Source organism: Denticeps clupeoides, chromosome 5 (assembly GCF_900700375.1).
Source record: "Denticeps clupeoides chromosome 5, fDenClu1.1, whole genome shotgun sequence".
NCBI lineage: Eukaryota > Metazoa > Chordata > Actinopteri > Clupeiformes > Denticipitidae > Denticeps > Denticeps clupeoides.
In genome coordinates, this window is record NC_041711.1 from 5,793,958 (window position 1) to 5,811,209 (window position 17,252).

The following is a 17,252-nucleotide window of genomic DNA, read 5'->3' on the forward strand; positions in this document are numbered from 1 at the left end:
CACATTGAATGAGAAGGTGTGTCCAAACTTTTGGCCTGTACTGTACGTATTAATAATCAATGATTTGAACTAATTAATTGAATAGTAAAAGATTTTTGGTTTTCAGTGTAAACCCATGGCAAGTAAAAACCTCTAAAAACACTTTTGTGTCTGCTTCCAGAATGATGACATTGTAATTTCTGCAAAGTGTGAAAACAGGCTCACTGATCAACCTCGCTCCAGATACCCAGACTTCTGGTTCATGCAGGAGGCCAGATTGTCTCCAATCTGTCTGTGAAATATAAGCGGATGAAGAAGTTCTTTCTCTAAGAAACAAAAAAGGAGGCAACTATAATATCTCTCATTCACTAAAAGTGCTGGATGAAGGAGCTTCACCATCCCATTAAGTTACATGGTCAGATGGTTTTAATCCTAAAATCACATCATAAAACTATCACATGCAAAAGAATACACAGTCAACGTCAACTGTTGACTGATTATTATGTTGTCAGATGTACTCTGCCTTTAACTCATGTAGTTTCCAATTTGCTGGTAAAATCATGGGGTGGTCAATTAAAACCAATCTAATTGTGTCCAGGCAGGATCACTGAAGAACTCACCATGTTGATTAAGAAACATATTGTCTAGCATTCTACCTTATCATCTGATCAACCTCTATCATTTGTGGGTCTCCTCAGACTGGAGGTCCTCCATTGAGACACACAATATCTGTGTCTCTGGTGTCTCCCATCATTTTTTATTTAGATGAATAATGAGCACAATCAGATGGAGAGCGTATAGTAATCATGAATGATTCACCTTTGGTTTTCCCAGAATGAGTATTACCCGTAAAAGCGCTGTAGCCTCTCAGTCAGGGACTAATTCCATTAGAAAAGTGAATGTTGTGCATGTGGAAATGATTTCAGATGCCCATATTATTAAAACATTTGTCTTTTCAGTTGTGGTTACATCTGCGTTTTTTTCTCAGCTTTATCAGTAATCAGTTGTTTGATGTAGTTTTGGCTCAGAGGCGTTGGCATTTCCCAAAATCCACCTGTTGTATTTCAATATATGGTCACTGAGATAAGACTTCAAGACTTGTTGTCATTGTGCAGTTGTCTGGATAATGAAATTAGCTAAAATAGCTAAGATAAGATAAACTAAGATTAGACCTGATAAATAATAGTTTGCTGGAGGTAACACAAATTGTGAATAGAATCAGGTGATCATGTAAACAATAAACTACCATAAATCTCTTTTTGATTATGTTGGAAGACCTAATGGCAACCAACTGAATTCACTGTGTGCATTTAATGTAAGTATTATTGTCAGGCTCAATATGCAGACATAAAGGGAAAAGACACATTGAAACACATTTCATCTTCTGATGAGACCTTTTTCTTGAATCTGAACCTAGAGTCATAGTGATGCCTCTCATCACGTAAAAATAATTTTTATACACTTTTAGCTCCTAAATGTCATTGTAATGACAAAAACAACCTGCAAGAAACTCAATTCAATAACATTTTACATTTTATTGTTGTTGGATTTATAAATTACATTTTTACTGTGTTGCTGGTGTAGCAGCTTGCAAAGTGACCTCACACCACAAAGGTGGAGTTTGCATGTGTTGGCGCAGGTTCTCTAATGCATTGGTGACTTTGAATTGTCTGTAGGTGTGAGTGTGTGAGTGAATACTGTGTTTGTGTGGGTGTGCACCCTGCAGTGGGCTGGCAACCTGCCCTGGGTGAGTCTCTGCCCTTTGCTCAGTATCCCGGGATGGGTTCCTTCAGCCACAACAGGACCAAATAACAGAAGTAAGTAACAATCAATATAGAAAGAAAATTAGTGGTAAATTTTGTATGACAAAACCTGAACAATATTTAAAAAATAACAAAGCCACAACATTGGTCCACCTTAAATATAAATGGAAAGAAGATCTAAATAAACCAATTGGCAGAAATGTATTTTTATCAGAATCTACTCATCATCTATTTGTCAAAGACACACAATTACACAGTTTAAGATTCTGCTCCAGCAGACTTTGGCTCAAGTCAGGCTGTCTACGATCATGATAGAACAGTTATATTCTATCCATCACATGTCCAAAATGATATAATTTCTGGACGTCAGTGGTGGCCTAACAGTTAAGGAAACGGCCCCATAATCAGAAGGTTGCCGGTTTGCATCCCAATCCGCCAAGGTGCCACTGAGGTGCCACTGAGCAAAGCACCATCCTCACACACTGCTCCCCGGGCACCCGTCATGGCTGCCCACTGCTCACTAAGGGTGATGGGTTAAATGCAGAGGAAAAATTTTGTTGTGTGCACGTGTGCTGTGCTGCAGCGTATGACACATCACTTCAACATTTTACTACTAGAGCCAATGAAACCATTGCCTCTTGTATCTTTATTTGCTGTTTTATGTATATATATATACATACATACACACACACATATTAGATTAATGAGACTAATCAATGTCTTAAGATGGAGAGAAAATTAAATACTCTGTGCAAGGATCTGCTTTGAGATGCTATAGAACATGAAATTAAATTCTTAGCATACATAGAACAAAGGTCTATGTATGCTACTATGTATGTGTTACTTGCCAACTTTTACATTATAACCTGTGTCATGCAGAATATTCTGAACCTACACAATTCACACATAAACTCATCTCAGTGTAGATTGGTTGAAGTAGTCAGCATTTTGAGAGACTTCCCTGTTTTCTCCTCTCATGTTAAAAAGATTTTGCAAAAGGACACTCAGACACTCAGATTGCTGTTGTTCAATCATAAAAAATAATTATTTGAGAAGTGGTTCATGAGTCAGCGTGCATCCAAATGAAATCATTATTTCCAGATTTTTTTGTAGCTCTTGGGTGATAAATAATAAATGCTGTTTGAGTGTTATGTTAGCTCTATTCTTTTTATGTGATGACCTGAATTGAAATGAGCTAAATTTTGTTCGCCTCAGCTCAAAGCATTCTATAAGAAAACTGAAGAATAACTAGTTTGGCTACAGTTGTATGCTCTTCTGTGAACAGGCACCAGGAAAATGTGGAAGAATCCATTAACCCAGGAGAGCAGTTCTGATGTCACGACACAAAGTGCATGCAGGAGAGAAACACAAGGATCCAGGAGCAGCTCTGATTCTTGATTGGTTTATTGTAGACAATGAAGCAAACCAAAATCAGGAATAGATACTTTGAAAATGAGGATGGGGATTGGCAGACACATGACCGCAGAGGAGACAACAAACCTGGAAGGGAAACAATGGTAAACACTGAGGAGTGAAGCAGACGAGGGAGTCCTACATACCCAGACATTGACAACTGGATGTGGACAGACATCAGAATATAGTTGACTTGGATCCAAACCGATGGTGAAGACTGCACCTGTTCTGCCCTGAGGACCAATAGAAATACACAGGCAGACCGTGGCAATGCCAGCAAGACACAGCACATCCTCACACAGGGGTACATGCTGACGGAGACACAGACAAACATTCCAACGCAACAGGCAAGTTCGGACCTGAAACACTGGTACAGGCCTGCACCCAGTGTCCCAGGACTGGTCATCATGACAAGGTGGCACCAGATGCTGTCAAAACTGTAAACACTCACAGTTAATGGGATGGTAGTAGCCTAATGTGTAACACACTCACCTATGAACCCCACTTACTACCATTGTGTCCATGAGCAAGACACTTAACCCTAAGTTGCTCCAGGGGGGGAATGTCCCTGTAACTACTGATTGTAAGTCACTCTGGATAAGGGTGTCTGATAAATACTGTAAATGTAAATGATAATCATTTTTTTCCCTTTAAACAATGCTGAGAGTAAAACATGAGTGTCTGTACTGTACATGAGCTGCCATTTTCCTCACAATCACTATCTCTTCCCCACTCTAAGTGAAACGACATTTAAATTATTCTTCTTTGGAGTACGTAAATGTGACAATATCAAATCAAGCTTACAACAAGCTGTGACAGCCACAACAAGTAATAAAACAAGATTCTGGGGTTTTAACATTCATGCCATTACAGAAGCAGTGAAATTACAGAATGAGAAAAATTGTTCTCTGGACAGACGAATAGGATGGTCCAGTGATATAATGCTGATTCATATTGCTCAGGGACTATGTTTTTAGATGCTATTATGTGTTTATGTTTTATGTTATCCTATATTTGACTGTAATAAATCAATTTCTATTAATCTAAATGTATAACATTGCACAACCCTGTCCAAGTACTAAAATTCCAAATATGTACAAACAAAACTGAGCATTTGGGAAGCCTTGGAAAAGCACATGCCATTCTCCAATGGAGTAGACAGAAAATGTATAATGGACAGATTGATTACATAATCAGTATCACTGATTATATTGTTTGTTTACTCCAAAAAGTAAAGAATCATGTGCAGCAAAATGGGAGTCTGTCAAGTGGCAACAGATACTGACAAGGCTATCATCAACACAGAATAAAGGATTTAGCCATTATCACACATCACTTCAATATTTCATTAGACTTTAGGAAGTCTTTCAATGTTTCATGCACAGAATAATGCTTTTCAAGGCTGTGACTAAAGGAATTGGTATCTGTGGAGTTGCAAGGAAATCAGATTTAGATTGATGAATAGGAACTAACTCTCAGTAACAGACATGTCATTTTCATTTTGTCATGTATGTGACATAAGCAATGGTATGGTGTGTTACATTTTTAAGATTTGTGCCTTAGAATGACCTTCATTGGATTAAAGGATCAAAGACTCAGATCAACACTTATGCAATTAATGTATTATATATACAGTACAGGCCAAAAGTATGGACACCTTCTCATTCAATGTGTTTTCTTTATATTCATGACCATTTACTTTGGTAGATTCTCACTGGAGGCATCAAAACTATGATGACTAGAACAATGAGAAGAGTGTCCAAACTTTTGGCCTGTACTGTATATGACAAATTTTGTACAAATATAATAAAATACTCAACAAGGAGCTGATTTAAAAGTAGACACAATGACAACATTTGTCCTATCATGTTAATTTATCATCTCCAAGTCACCACACTGATGAACTGAATAATTATACATTCACTGTCTGTGTCTTCCAGTTGATTACATCCTGAGGCTGTGTAAGACTGTGTGAAATAAATGTATATGTAGATCAGTCTTTGCTTTCTGGGGAAATTTTATCAATCTAAAATGCACACAAACCATGGAAAAGAGGGTGGAGACCAGATGGTTATGCATAAACACAACCAGACAATTAATGAGTGGGATTTATGAGCTTCCAGATAATAACCTAAATAGGAGTTTAAGAAAGCTCCTCAGGATTCCTGTTAGTTGGTACCTCAGGCATTTCTGCAGTGGCTGTTGCTTGGTTTGTACCTTGTAACGTGAACATTAATTAATGTGGATTAATCAGTTAATGAAGTGAGTGAGTGAGAACTGAAGCATTTTTAGTCAACTTTATTGAAGCAATGCCAGATCTAAACATTATGCTCTATAAAAATTGTGGGTATTGTGTGTAGTTATAGCCATTAATTTAAAATGCAAGCAACAAAACACAATAAGAACATGATGCAGAGTATTTTCTGAATGTGTGCAGCAAGTTAAATGATGTCTAGAGAATGTAAGTTATTATAAAGTGGGCTATTCTGCGGTTAAAGTGATTCATCTGGTCTGAAAGATGCTCACAGGGAGGTCAATGGTGGGATGTGAAAGGTCAGAGGGCGTACTGAAGCTCAATCCTTCTGACATTGTGAAAGTGGCATGCATGATGACAGATTTAATGCATTTTTCACACACCAACACATGATGAACAGTGGTCTTCATGGTAAACTGGGGAAAATAAGTGGGTTCAGGAGGACAGTACGTCTCAATGGGCTTCCTCTCTGGACACAAGAAACAACTCATTAGAAAACTCACATGCAAATTAAAAAATGGAAGAAACAATCTGTCTGATGGAGGTGGTTTCAGTATAATAGCCTGGTATGTGAATTTTCTGATGGTTTAAATCACCCGTGATGATGCATGCAGCGCCCACTGGTGAGGGTGGGGTGGTCTCACTCGCAGCTCCGTGGGCTTTAGTTCGCATCCAGCCCTCTCCACCGAGTCCCAGTCCTCCTGCTTCGGATCCTTCTAACACGTCAGTCCGATCAGCCGAGTTTACCTAGTTTCCGGAGCCATGGAGCTGCCGACCATGTCCGTCGCGGATCTCGGCGACCTGTATAACGTGACCCTGCGAGAGGAGCTCCTGGGACTCCTGTCCAACGGGAGCATGGAAGAGGAGCAGGACGCCGCCAGGAGCGCCACCAGTCTCACCATCGCCGTCTGCATCACGGCGCTTTACTCCGTTATCTGCGTGGTGGGACTGCTGGGGAACATCCTGGTGATGTACGGGGTGGTGAGGTAGGAGTAACGCTTTATTCAAACTGCGCTCAGGAACGGTGCGTAAATCTCCGGGCTGTGCGCATCGGCCATGAGAAGGATCAAAATACTGGGATACTGGGTATAAACCGATGTTTTTACTAATTTAAAGACTGTACATTAGCTAATCATTTTAATCCATGTGCGTTAATGTTCCTTCATCATACTCTTGTGTTCCTGTGGGCAATGTGACAAAAGCAGGAGCTGATGGCATCTCTGCTTCCAAGTTCAGCAAATGAAGGGTAGAGGAAGGCGGATAGGAGGACAGACAATGTGACAGAGATCCACAAATGGAAGCATCTGATGTGGATGGCGGAGGAGTTTGGGATGATGGCAGTGTTCTGAAAAAGAGTAATAATTGTCTCCATATTGCAGTATGATTCTTGTTTGGCCATTTCATAGATTTACCCAGTTACAGTCAACATATCTACGTAAATCAGCAGATGTTAATTATACATTATACTTTTGGGGGATCCATGGGATTTTTTACTGTTGTTGCGGTGCAAAATAAACTAATAAATGCTGCTGCTGCTGGAAAATTTGGAGGTTGAACATAAAGAAACTGACTCATGCAGAAGCTATTGTGCTCTTGATAATTAAGTCCCACCAGCACAGCCATTGTCAAGATGTAAGACTCTTTTTATTTTATAAGAAAAACATTGAGGCAAACCTTCATTTTGTCACCCTGGCATTTGTAAATGTCACATTAACTCAAATTAACATAGCAAATTAACATTTCCTGTGTAAAAATTCTCCCTAGGAATTCAGACAGCAACTTTTCAGATTCATGCAGGGCACCCTGATGTTTTCATTAACAATATTCGAAAAAAAAAAAACATTATGAAAGTGATTGTCATACATAGCACAGCTCACAGTTCACACAATGAAATGTGTCCTCTGCTTTTAACCATCACCCTTAGTGAGCAGTGGGCAGCAGGGGAGTACCTTGGCAGCTCGAACTGGCAACCTGCTTATTACAGAGCCACTTCCTTAACTGCTAGGCCACCACTGGTCCATTATAGAACATAGTGAAAACCACAGACAGGTATGAACACCAAAGTCTATTGTCTAAATAGTTAATTTTCTTCCCTCAATAATCAGGCTATTTATAGACATAGCACTCTACACAGCCATCGGGATATACATTTTCTTTAAATATGTTCATAGACACCTATATATTCCACATTTTTTGGTAACAAAGGACTATTTTTTAGTTAATTTATTGATTAACAATTGGTTAACAACCACCATCTCTATTAACTGAAATTACATTTAGCACTCTGGATGTCTCTTGCCTCATCCAGCCCTCCCCTTCCAACCTCTTGGGCCGTGCTCACTTTTATTATTTTTCCTAATATGCAGTGGGTGGAGGACAGCCGCAGTGATGCTGGTTTGATGGGTTTTTTTTGGTGCATATTAAATGACAATTGAATTGTCAGAGTGCAAAGCATCAATCTAATTTTAAAATTGATAGCTAATAATTAATAAACACCCAAATTCATTAGCTAGAATGTAAAATATATAACTTTGTAAAATGCAATATTTGGCCTGCGATTGACTGAGTTAAAGTCAGAGCACAGGCTACAGCAGTAAATGACTGTAATTTATCAGAAATGAATGAACAAAATAGAGAAAAAAGGCAACACACAAACACCCTGCTTTTTTGTACCAGTGGTAGTGCTAGAACCTGAACAGCTGCAATCAGCCTAGGATCAGACGTAGTATATTGAACCAAATGCAAATGCAGACAAAACCAGACTGTTGGGGGACCACAGAGTATTGATCAGGGAAGCAGGAAAAGTATAAATGTGACTTTGAATTAAGCAAGAAGATACTGAGCCATCATGAAACGAAACCATTATGAACAAGGAATGCAAAAACAGCAGGCAGTTGTATTTTCTCCTGAGACATAACCTCACACTCTCCTGTTGGTCTGTAGATGAGAGCTGTCTGTTACACAGATCACAGAAAATATTACAGCTCATCAAGGCAGGAGAATAAAGCCAAATTAAACCCATGGACTAGTGCTTTCCACTTCTTACTTATCTTCTGTTACACAGACAGTCTGCTTTTGGCCCTGACTGAATAGAGGATTTTGCTTAAGAGTCCTCTCTCCAGGACATCCATCTGTCATCCATCCAGCCTTTGCACCCCTGAGCTTTCCAAATTGCACTGACAGACAAGGCAATTAATTTTTTTGCCAGCATTGCTTTTCAAAACTTTTTGTGCACGATTGTCACAAATGTATTGTCACAAATTGAACTGCAGTATTGATAATTTAGCATAATTCTTTTTGCACCTAGAATAGTGGCAGTTTTTGATATGGGCGAGATGGGGGTGGAATCACAGGCATCAACAAAACTCTCTGCAAATGGTTAATAGAAAACTGTTCGATGCCCATGCAATCATGATGTCAGTGCAGCATGGGCATCGAACAGTTTTCTATTAACCATTTGCAGAGAGTAAGGGTTCTCTGGTTGTGCGAGGTGCGCCTGCTGCTTCGGGGGGCAGACGATTCTCTGACTGGCAGCAGTTGCATCTAGTAACCAGCTCACAAAGTAAAACACTGAAGTTAGCTTCTTATTCAAATTGTCAGTTCCACTTTAAACCCTTCTCACAAGGCTGCAATACCCATATTATGCCTGTAGGGTGTATCGTTCAGTGAGGCTAAAGTCAAAAATAAATTTGCTGTTAACTGCGTACGAATGTTTTTGTGCACATACTCAAAAATTAACAGAATATATACAGATACGGATGCAATACCTGCATAATATTATAGGGGCAGTGTTGCTAGATCTGCACAGGTGACAATTTTAAGATACAGGCATTGATTCATTTATTTAGGTTTCTGGCATCAACACTGACTCCTGTACTCACTACAGATTATGACGCACAGTACAGACACAAGTATATCAGCACAAACATTAACAGCAAGTATATTTCCAGGAAATCTGTTTCAAAAATAAAGTGAAATCTCACTTTTTTCATTTTTCACTGTAAAATTGACCTGGGAACTTTGCTCATGTGGACAGAGATTTAGGATGAATATGGACATTTGAAAGTGGGACGTGAGTATGAGGTCCTCGGCACGCCCACGTTGAAAGGGGAGGGGGGTGGGGTGCTTCCCAATAAAGCATATTTCATTCGTAATATTTTCAATCTAAGATGATTATGTCACAAGTAATTTTCCCTGGGTTATGCAAAATTGCAGAAAAAGATACAAACCGAATGTGCGCACTAAAGTGTCTATTAATTTTCATTGTGGTAATCCTTCGGTTGGAGGATGGGTGTGTAAACTAAAAACCAATGGATGATGGACAAGAAAAGGTCAAAGCCCTGTGTATGTTAATTTGGCTAAACTGAGTATGGTTCCGACAACAGATTTTACAATAAAATATGTTTTAAAAAATGTGCCCTGGGCAAACACCACCCAGGTGGCACCAAATTGCCCCTGCCTGGAACGGATATTACAGATGTGTGCTTACAGAACATTCATGCAAACTCAAGGGCTGTGCTTGCATTTTATGTTTTGTAGCATTATTGATAGCATTTCAAAATTGGCACTTTTGACATTTTAGTTTCAATGGATGATTTATTTCCAACTCTGTTAAACGCCAGGTGTTATCCCGTGCAGCAGAAAGACAAGTGTTGCAAATGCATTTCAAATTGGGTGAAATAATTGAACTGCACACAGTTGGGGGACATTCATATCATCATGCATGTTTTATAGATAAATTGCTGCACCAAAACCTATTTGTATCATAGTTAGATGGTGCATGAGGATGGAATCAGTTGTTCTCTATATTTGTTAACATTCAAAGACAAAAAAGAAAACCATAAATTGGTTTGTAGCAATCTGATAAGATTGATTACGTTTTCAATTTACCTCAAGTGACCAGCTGCTGACTGAATGACACTGTTTTATTAAATTACAATTAAAATTCATGTTACGACCCACAGGTACACCAAAATGAAGACTGCAACCAACATCTACATCTTCAACCTGGCCCTGGCTGATGCATTAGCAACCAGCACCCTGCCCTTCCAGAGTGCTAAATACTTGATGCAGACATGGCCGTTTGGTGAGCTGCTGTGTAAGGTGGTGATCGCCATCGACTACTACAACATGTTCACCAGCATCTTCACTCTCACCATGATGAGTGTTGACCGCTACATCGCTGTCTGTCACCCAGTGAGGGCGCTAGACTTCCGCACGCCAGTCAAAGCCAAGATCATCAATGTATGCATCTGGATCCTGTCCTCGGCCATAGGGGTGCCTATTATGATCATGGCTGTCACTGTGGTCAATGACAAAGGTAAGGGAGGACACATAGCCACTCTCTGGTGTGTGTAAAGGGAATTGTTAGTAGTTTTCCACACTATTACTCTCTGCTGAGTGATACAAACATACCACTTCGATTTCATGACATTATTAAAAATGTTCTAGCTGGTCTACCTCTATGTACCATCTGACCTCTACAACTAATACAAAATGCAGCAGCACGACTGATCAACCTTCCCAACTTCTCCCACACCACCCCTCTGCTACGTTCCCTCCACTGGTTCCCAGTAGCTGCATGCATTAGATTCAAAATACTGATGCTGGCCTACAAAGCCAAACATGGAGTAGCACCATCCTACCTCACAGCCCTTATTATACCTTGCACTGCACCTAGTATACTCTGAGCCTCCAGTACTGCTCGACTGGTCACTCCATCTCTGAAGGTCAAAGGAAGACATTCATCTAGACTCTTCTCTGTCTTGGCCCCTCGGTGGTGGAATGAACAGCATGTTTAATCTTTATTATTTTAAAACCAGGATCCCTGGTACCACAGGTTGAGAAATAAGTTTGTGTACTCTGCTCCACGCTGGTAGATGCTGACATTTTGAATATGGTTTTTGGCAAGCATCTGCTTCTCTCTATCTGGTCCTGTGGTTACATGATGTCACGTTCATTTTCCTTATTGCTGTATTCCTGTTTGCCTCATGTTCCTGTTCGTCCTCCCTTTACTGCAACACATGGAGTACCGATAATCTCATCATCCCAAATTAGTGTCAATACAATTTAGAGGGGAAAATAATTTTTTGATTCCTGCTGATTTTGCAAATTTGCCCAGTTACAAATAAATGATCGGTCTATAATTTTAATGGTAGGTTTATTTGAAAAATGAGAGACTTCAGCAGAGGATGAAATAATTTTTTCCCCCACTGTATTTCAGTCTGGTAAACTGTTGTAAACTGGTCTGTACCTTCTACAGGTAAGACAGTGTGCATGCTGAATTTCCCAAATCCTGACTGGTACTGGGACACTGTGACCAAGATCTGCGTATTCATCTTTGCCTTCGTGGTTCCTGTTCTGGTCATCACCATCTGCTATGGCCTGATGATTCTTCGCCTGAAGAGTGTGCGCCTGCTCTCTGGTTCTAAAGAGAAAGACAAGAACTTGCGTCGCATCACTCGTATGGTGCTGGTCGTGGTGGCAGCCTTCATCATTTGCTGGACCCCCATCCACATTTTTATTATTGTCAAGACCCTCATGGACATTGACACCAATAACCTTCTGGTGGTGGCTTGCTGGCACTTATGCATAGCACTGGGCTACACCAACAGTAGCCTCAACCCGGTCCTTTACGCCTTTCTGGACGAAAATTTCAAGAGGTGCTTCCGGGATTTCTGCCTGCCTTTTCGTTCTCGCATGGACCAGAACAGCTTCTCCATGGCCCGGAATGCCACTCGGGAGCCCATTTCAGTTTGCACTCCTTCAGAGTCTGTGAAGAAGCCGGCATGACTAGGCATAGAGCAGGCATCTCCTGGGTCTCATTCCAAGAGAGTGCAGCAGGACCTTCAGACTGAAATCACACAGATTTCCACCACAGAGCTATAGCCTATCCAGATTATCCACTGAGAGATGACTGGAGATCAGAAGCCCAACAAGCAGGCCAAATTTCTCTATAAATCTCAGGGAGGAGGATGAAAGGCCCAGAAAATGAAGTCATGGCTGAAGTGTGGATTGACTTGATAATTTAAGATTATGTCTATGAGACGGTCATTTTAAAACAGCTCATCATCGTTTGTTGCGTTCTATACAGAATCCCATCATATGTGCATGTTGATATTAAAAGATACATTTAAAAAGACACTGGGAATGATATAACAGGAACTGACGGCATGACTTCACTGTCCCATGTTGGAATTCTGCGGTTGAAAAAGTTGCTTACTTCACCAGTGGAATGTAGTGCCACTTCCTCATCCACAGATATGGGGAGTAAATGCAGGTGAATGTGTCCAGGTAATCATATGATCATATAACTGCAGTGAGGTCAAAAATGCAGGTGAAGGAAAAGTACAAATGATCATTCCAATTGGAAATATTTATTTTCTTATGAAGTCTGCTGCTTTTCTTAATGTGTAATTCTTCTTTCTGCAATATTTTGAGTTAAGAAAAATTATGTATTGTGACTGATGTTTTTTAATTAACGGGATGTGACAGGGTGAACTCAAAGCACAGTTGGATTATGAATGGTTATGGTTCATCTGAATAATTAGTATCATTGTTCTACAACAATAACTAGTCAGACTTTTAGCTATTCCTTCTAACATTTGAAATATATATTTTGTGATTTACTTGCGGGCAAAGTTATGTGGAATTTGATTTTTTTTTATTAATGTGTTGATGTGTTTTTGAAATCTAATACAAGCACATGAACTAATACAGGCACATCAGCTTATAACTGTAACTGTAAATAACTGCTTTTTGTGACCAGCCATCTGTCTTTAGCTCATTTGGGCCTTTAACACTTTTGTTATTTTCAGAAAGTCTACATTCTACCGTCAGCGACTTTATTGCCTTAAAGCTTTCAATTTTGCACTAGATTCTGAATTATTTAGTGCTTTAAGATGCTTTTCTTAAATTGTTTTGTGATGGCTCATATATGTTGATTTGAGAAGGTCAAAGAAAACTCACTCATGTAACTGTATATTTTGTACAGTACACTGCAAATCACTGGCACAAACTGAAATTATAGAAATAGCCTTGGATTCTTTAGAACACTGTTAACGGTGACCATAAACCATATTTGTGTAGAAAGGCTTTTGTGTGTGTAAAAGCCAAAGATGCAGATAAAAAGATCACAATTGATGATGGATGGGGATTTAGGGCATTCAACGCTGCACACCACCCCTCATGGAATCATGTAACTGAGAATCCCATTATCCTGTTGGTTTGTGTGGAAATAACAAGACCTTTCTAATTATGAATAAAAGAATAATGATTTTAAAATTCTCTTCGATTTTTAGAGGGAAAATTGCAGTAAAAATGACAAGGAACAGAACTGTCATGTTTCTCTGACACATGGATTTGTTCATGTGTTTTTCGAAGAAAAAGCTTGCAATTTTCATGAAATGGGGCGTTACATTATCAAAGAGAAGATGGTGGATGGAGGCGATGGACACAATCTCTGTAGACACTGAGTCTGTACTGAAGCATAGGATACTGCCCTGAATTCACAAATGTTTGTTTGCTTCTAATGTGGGCGTAGGCTAATGAGAAAAAAAGAAGATCAAAGGATTTGATATGATGTTTTTGAACACTTGTAACACTATTATTAAAGCCTTGAAAACAGATGCTTAAATCATTTTTTTAATTATATACTGGCAGAATTTTACAAATAAATAAATAATGTTCACTTGATGAAACTCTTAGATACCACATCTGTGGTAGACAGATCTTTCTTCTTTATGAAACACTGATATGCATTATAACTGCAGTTTTACATTTATTGCATGTGGCAGCTCCTGTCTGATTCATCCCACAGTGCATGTGCAGATTGTATCTGTCTGAACATTCTGAAGGAGAGCTCTGCAGTAAGTAAGCAATTTGCCTGTAGTCATCCCTTCTGACAGAACCCTCAGTTCTACAGAGGTTCTTGTCATAACCAGACAATCACGATCAGACATGACACGTCATGACCTAACATCTTGTAATGTAATGAACTTGTCATGTGCAGACGGCGAGTGAGACGGGCAGTGAATTGCACGGATGAATAACAGCAGTTAACAGTAGATCAGAAACAACATTACAGATGAGAGCATATGAGGAACCGAGCAGGCAGGACATGTGGTATCAGGACACACAGGGGTAAGCAAAAATTACACACACACACACACACTATAAAACAAACTAAAACAAAGCCAAACATCATACTCAGTTCATCCTTCGTAAATATATAGACAAATTTTACCAAATCAATATTTTTCCAATTCTTTATTAACTAAACTATCTTGATTTTTACATAAAAGAACTATAATGTTCTGTGTAATAAAATGTCAACATAAATTAAATTAGTAAAACATAAACTAAGCTAAGAGTGTTGCATATGTGTTGGTTACCTCTAGTCGAATAACTGTGTGGTGGCAGAACGGCCATCAAATAGGAAAACACACAGACATGAACATTAATGGCATTTTTCAGACGGCCTTATCCAGAGCAACTTACAATCAGTAGTTACAGGGACAGTCCCTATGGAGACACTCAGGGTTAAGTGTCTTGATCAAGGACACATTGGGGGTATGGATTTGGGATTGCTACCACCAAAGAATGTAATAAGACGGAATATCTTGAGGTCCTTGTGTCCTCAGCTGCTCTGAACCCCATACCTGTGCAGTGATGCAGTGGTCATATTGACCATGTCAAGTAAGGGAATCATGACTGACCTTCCCTTTTGTGACAATGACAAAACAGGTGACATGCAACATCATTGCAGCATACTGACAAAGGTGATGACCTTGCAATAGAGCAGGACATTTGCAGTCAAACATCAAAGAGATGAAAATACTGATAAAATTTTCCAAGTGAGGTGAATTAAATCTCCAGGATGTAATAAACAGCATCAACCTTCTGCCATCATCTCTAGGTGAAGTATTTAAACACTTCCAGCAGGGGAGTGGAGCACATGGTAGATGGGCTGTTGCACCATGCAACAGTGGGCCTGCAGATGAAATACAATTTAGAAAAAAACAAATCACAGAAACGGATGACCACTTGGTACGAACATGGTCACTGGATTCTCACCACAGGAGGCCTTGCTAATGATGAACATATACATCTGTAGTGAAACATTGCCAGAGGCTGAGCTTTGACTGCAGTGATGTGCTACAAAGTAATTTTATTTATATATTTCATATCTCAGAAATATCTTACAACAAAACAAAAAAGTTTCAGTATAAACCAAGAGATTTATAGAGAATTTCTGAAGAAAACGTCTGTTCGAAAAGTTTTGCTCTGCTCCAAAGACTAAAATAAAGTCTTTTTCATCTGTTTCACCTCACATAATTCATGATTAATCGCCCAATCTGAAGAAAACCATTTTCAAGACAAATGACTTAAGAAATTGGTCATTAATGAGTTGTGTGAACGGCCTGTAGAAATAACTGTGCCGGAGGCTGCAAGTCTTGATTAATGTTCACTGGCGAGGGAAGCATATAAACTGAATTTATTTAGGAAAATGGAAATGTGCCCAACACTAGTGCTAGGTGTTGCAATGATGGGCAAAATATAAGTTTATAGAAAATAAGTTTATATATAGAAAATTAAATTGGCTTAAACAGAATAAAAGTTATAGCAAAGCAAGCCAGAAGGTATTTCTATATTTTTTCAGTTTATTCATGAAGGTCATGTATCATAATTCCTAATTCTTTTATTTCTTGATCAATTTAGAATTAATTATAAACTAGAATGGGCCTGTCTGGGCGTTGGTCGCAGCGGGCATGGCCTCCAGAGCTGGTATCAGCTGTAAGAGCAGGCGGTATAACTACAGTAGCCATTGGAACAGGCGGTCACATGACTTTAGGTGATGTTTGGAACATGTTAAAAAATTTGCATATTAGCATGCTAATGCTAGCCTGATAATGTCAAAAATGCTAACAGGGCATGGCCTATATGAGTCTCATTAAATTTGGTGATGTTTGGACCAGGTTAAAAAATTAGCATGTTAGCTAAAGTTTAATAGGACCAGGTGTTCCTAATTAAGTGGCCGAAGCATTCCTAATAAAGTGGCAGAAGGACTGGGCATCCCTAATAAAGTGGCCGAAGGACCGGGGGTCTTAATAATGTGGCTGATTGAGCAGGCATCTTAAAGAAGTGGCTAGTTTAATATTCCATTGTATAACAGTGTTGGCGATGCTGTTGTATCAGTACCCCTTGTAGGGCCCCCTTTGTTGGCAATGACACTGTAGCAGTACCACTTAAAAGGGGCCCCATTTTACAAATGCTACCAATGCAAAAATTAGCATTCGATGCATTCCAATGGGCAAATGACCCTGTTTGAGCATTAATAGCTTGGCCACGCCCAGTCCGATCGCTTATAAAAGTAATAGCACACCTCACACAATAAAGTACTAATTTTTGATATATAGCATGCCGGAGTGATATATAGCATGCCAACATCAAAAACTTATTAGTATGTCAAACCATCTGGACACAAAGTCCAAAGACAATTTTCAATTCCAATTTATTCCACTTTTGGAATAGAATAATAAACATGTTCCGAAAATGCTTTTTGGTTAATTGCTCGCGAAGCCTCGAATGCATGACATGGCTTTTTTGCTTTTTTCCTAATTTTCCAGGTTTTACTGACCCCTGCTGGGGGTAGCGACACATCCAATATGTCAGATTGTGCGACTCTGCGAGGCCTTCACCTCGATTCCCATGTCACTTCCTCTGCACAATAGTAAACCATACTTGTTAAACTTTGAACCCGATTTGTGGGCGACCCGTACGAACTACCAAAATGAACATGTTTCTGTGCGTTTTGCGGTCTTATCGTGACAACCTTGAATGTA

General features: G+C 39.4%; 1 protein-coding gene across 1 annotated transcript; it reads left to right on the forward strand.

Moving 5' to 3' along the window:
- The first annotated feature begins 6,101 nt into the window (after positions 1 to 6,101).
- On the forward strand, positions 6,102 to 13,999 carry oprd1b (opioid receptor, delta 1b). Its single transcript, XM_028979668.1, has 3 exons — positions 6,102 to 6,395; positions 10,374 to 10,729; positions 11,672 to 13,999. The coding sequence occupies exons 1-3, from the start codon at positions 6,172 to 6,174 to the stop codon at positions 12,199 to 12,201; spliced, it is 1,110 nt and encodes a 369-aa protein (XP_028835501.1). The 5' UTR covers positions 6,102 to 6,171; the 3' UTR covers positions 12,202 to 13,999.
- The last annotated feature ends 3,253 nt before the right edge of the window (positions 14,000 to 17,252 follow it).

Bases quoted from the DNA above. Each gene is read 5' to 3' on its own strand.
- oprd1b (XM_028979668.1), top strand. From the start codon at position 6,172: ATGGAGCTGCCGACCATGTCCGTCGCGGATCTCGGCGACCTGTATAAC. The intron at 6,396-10,373 runs GTAGGAGTAACG...TACGACCCACAG, and splicing joins GTGATGTACGGGGTGGTGAG to GTACACCAAAATGAAGACTG. The intron at 10,730-11,671 runs GTAAGGGAGGAC...TACCTTCTACAG, and splicing joins CACTGTGGTCAATGACAAAG to GTAAGACAGTGTGCATGCTG.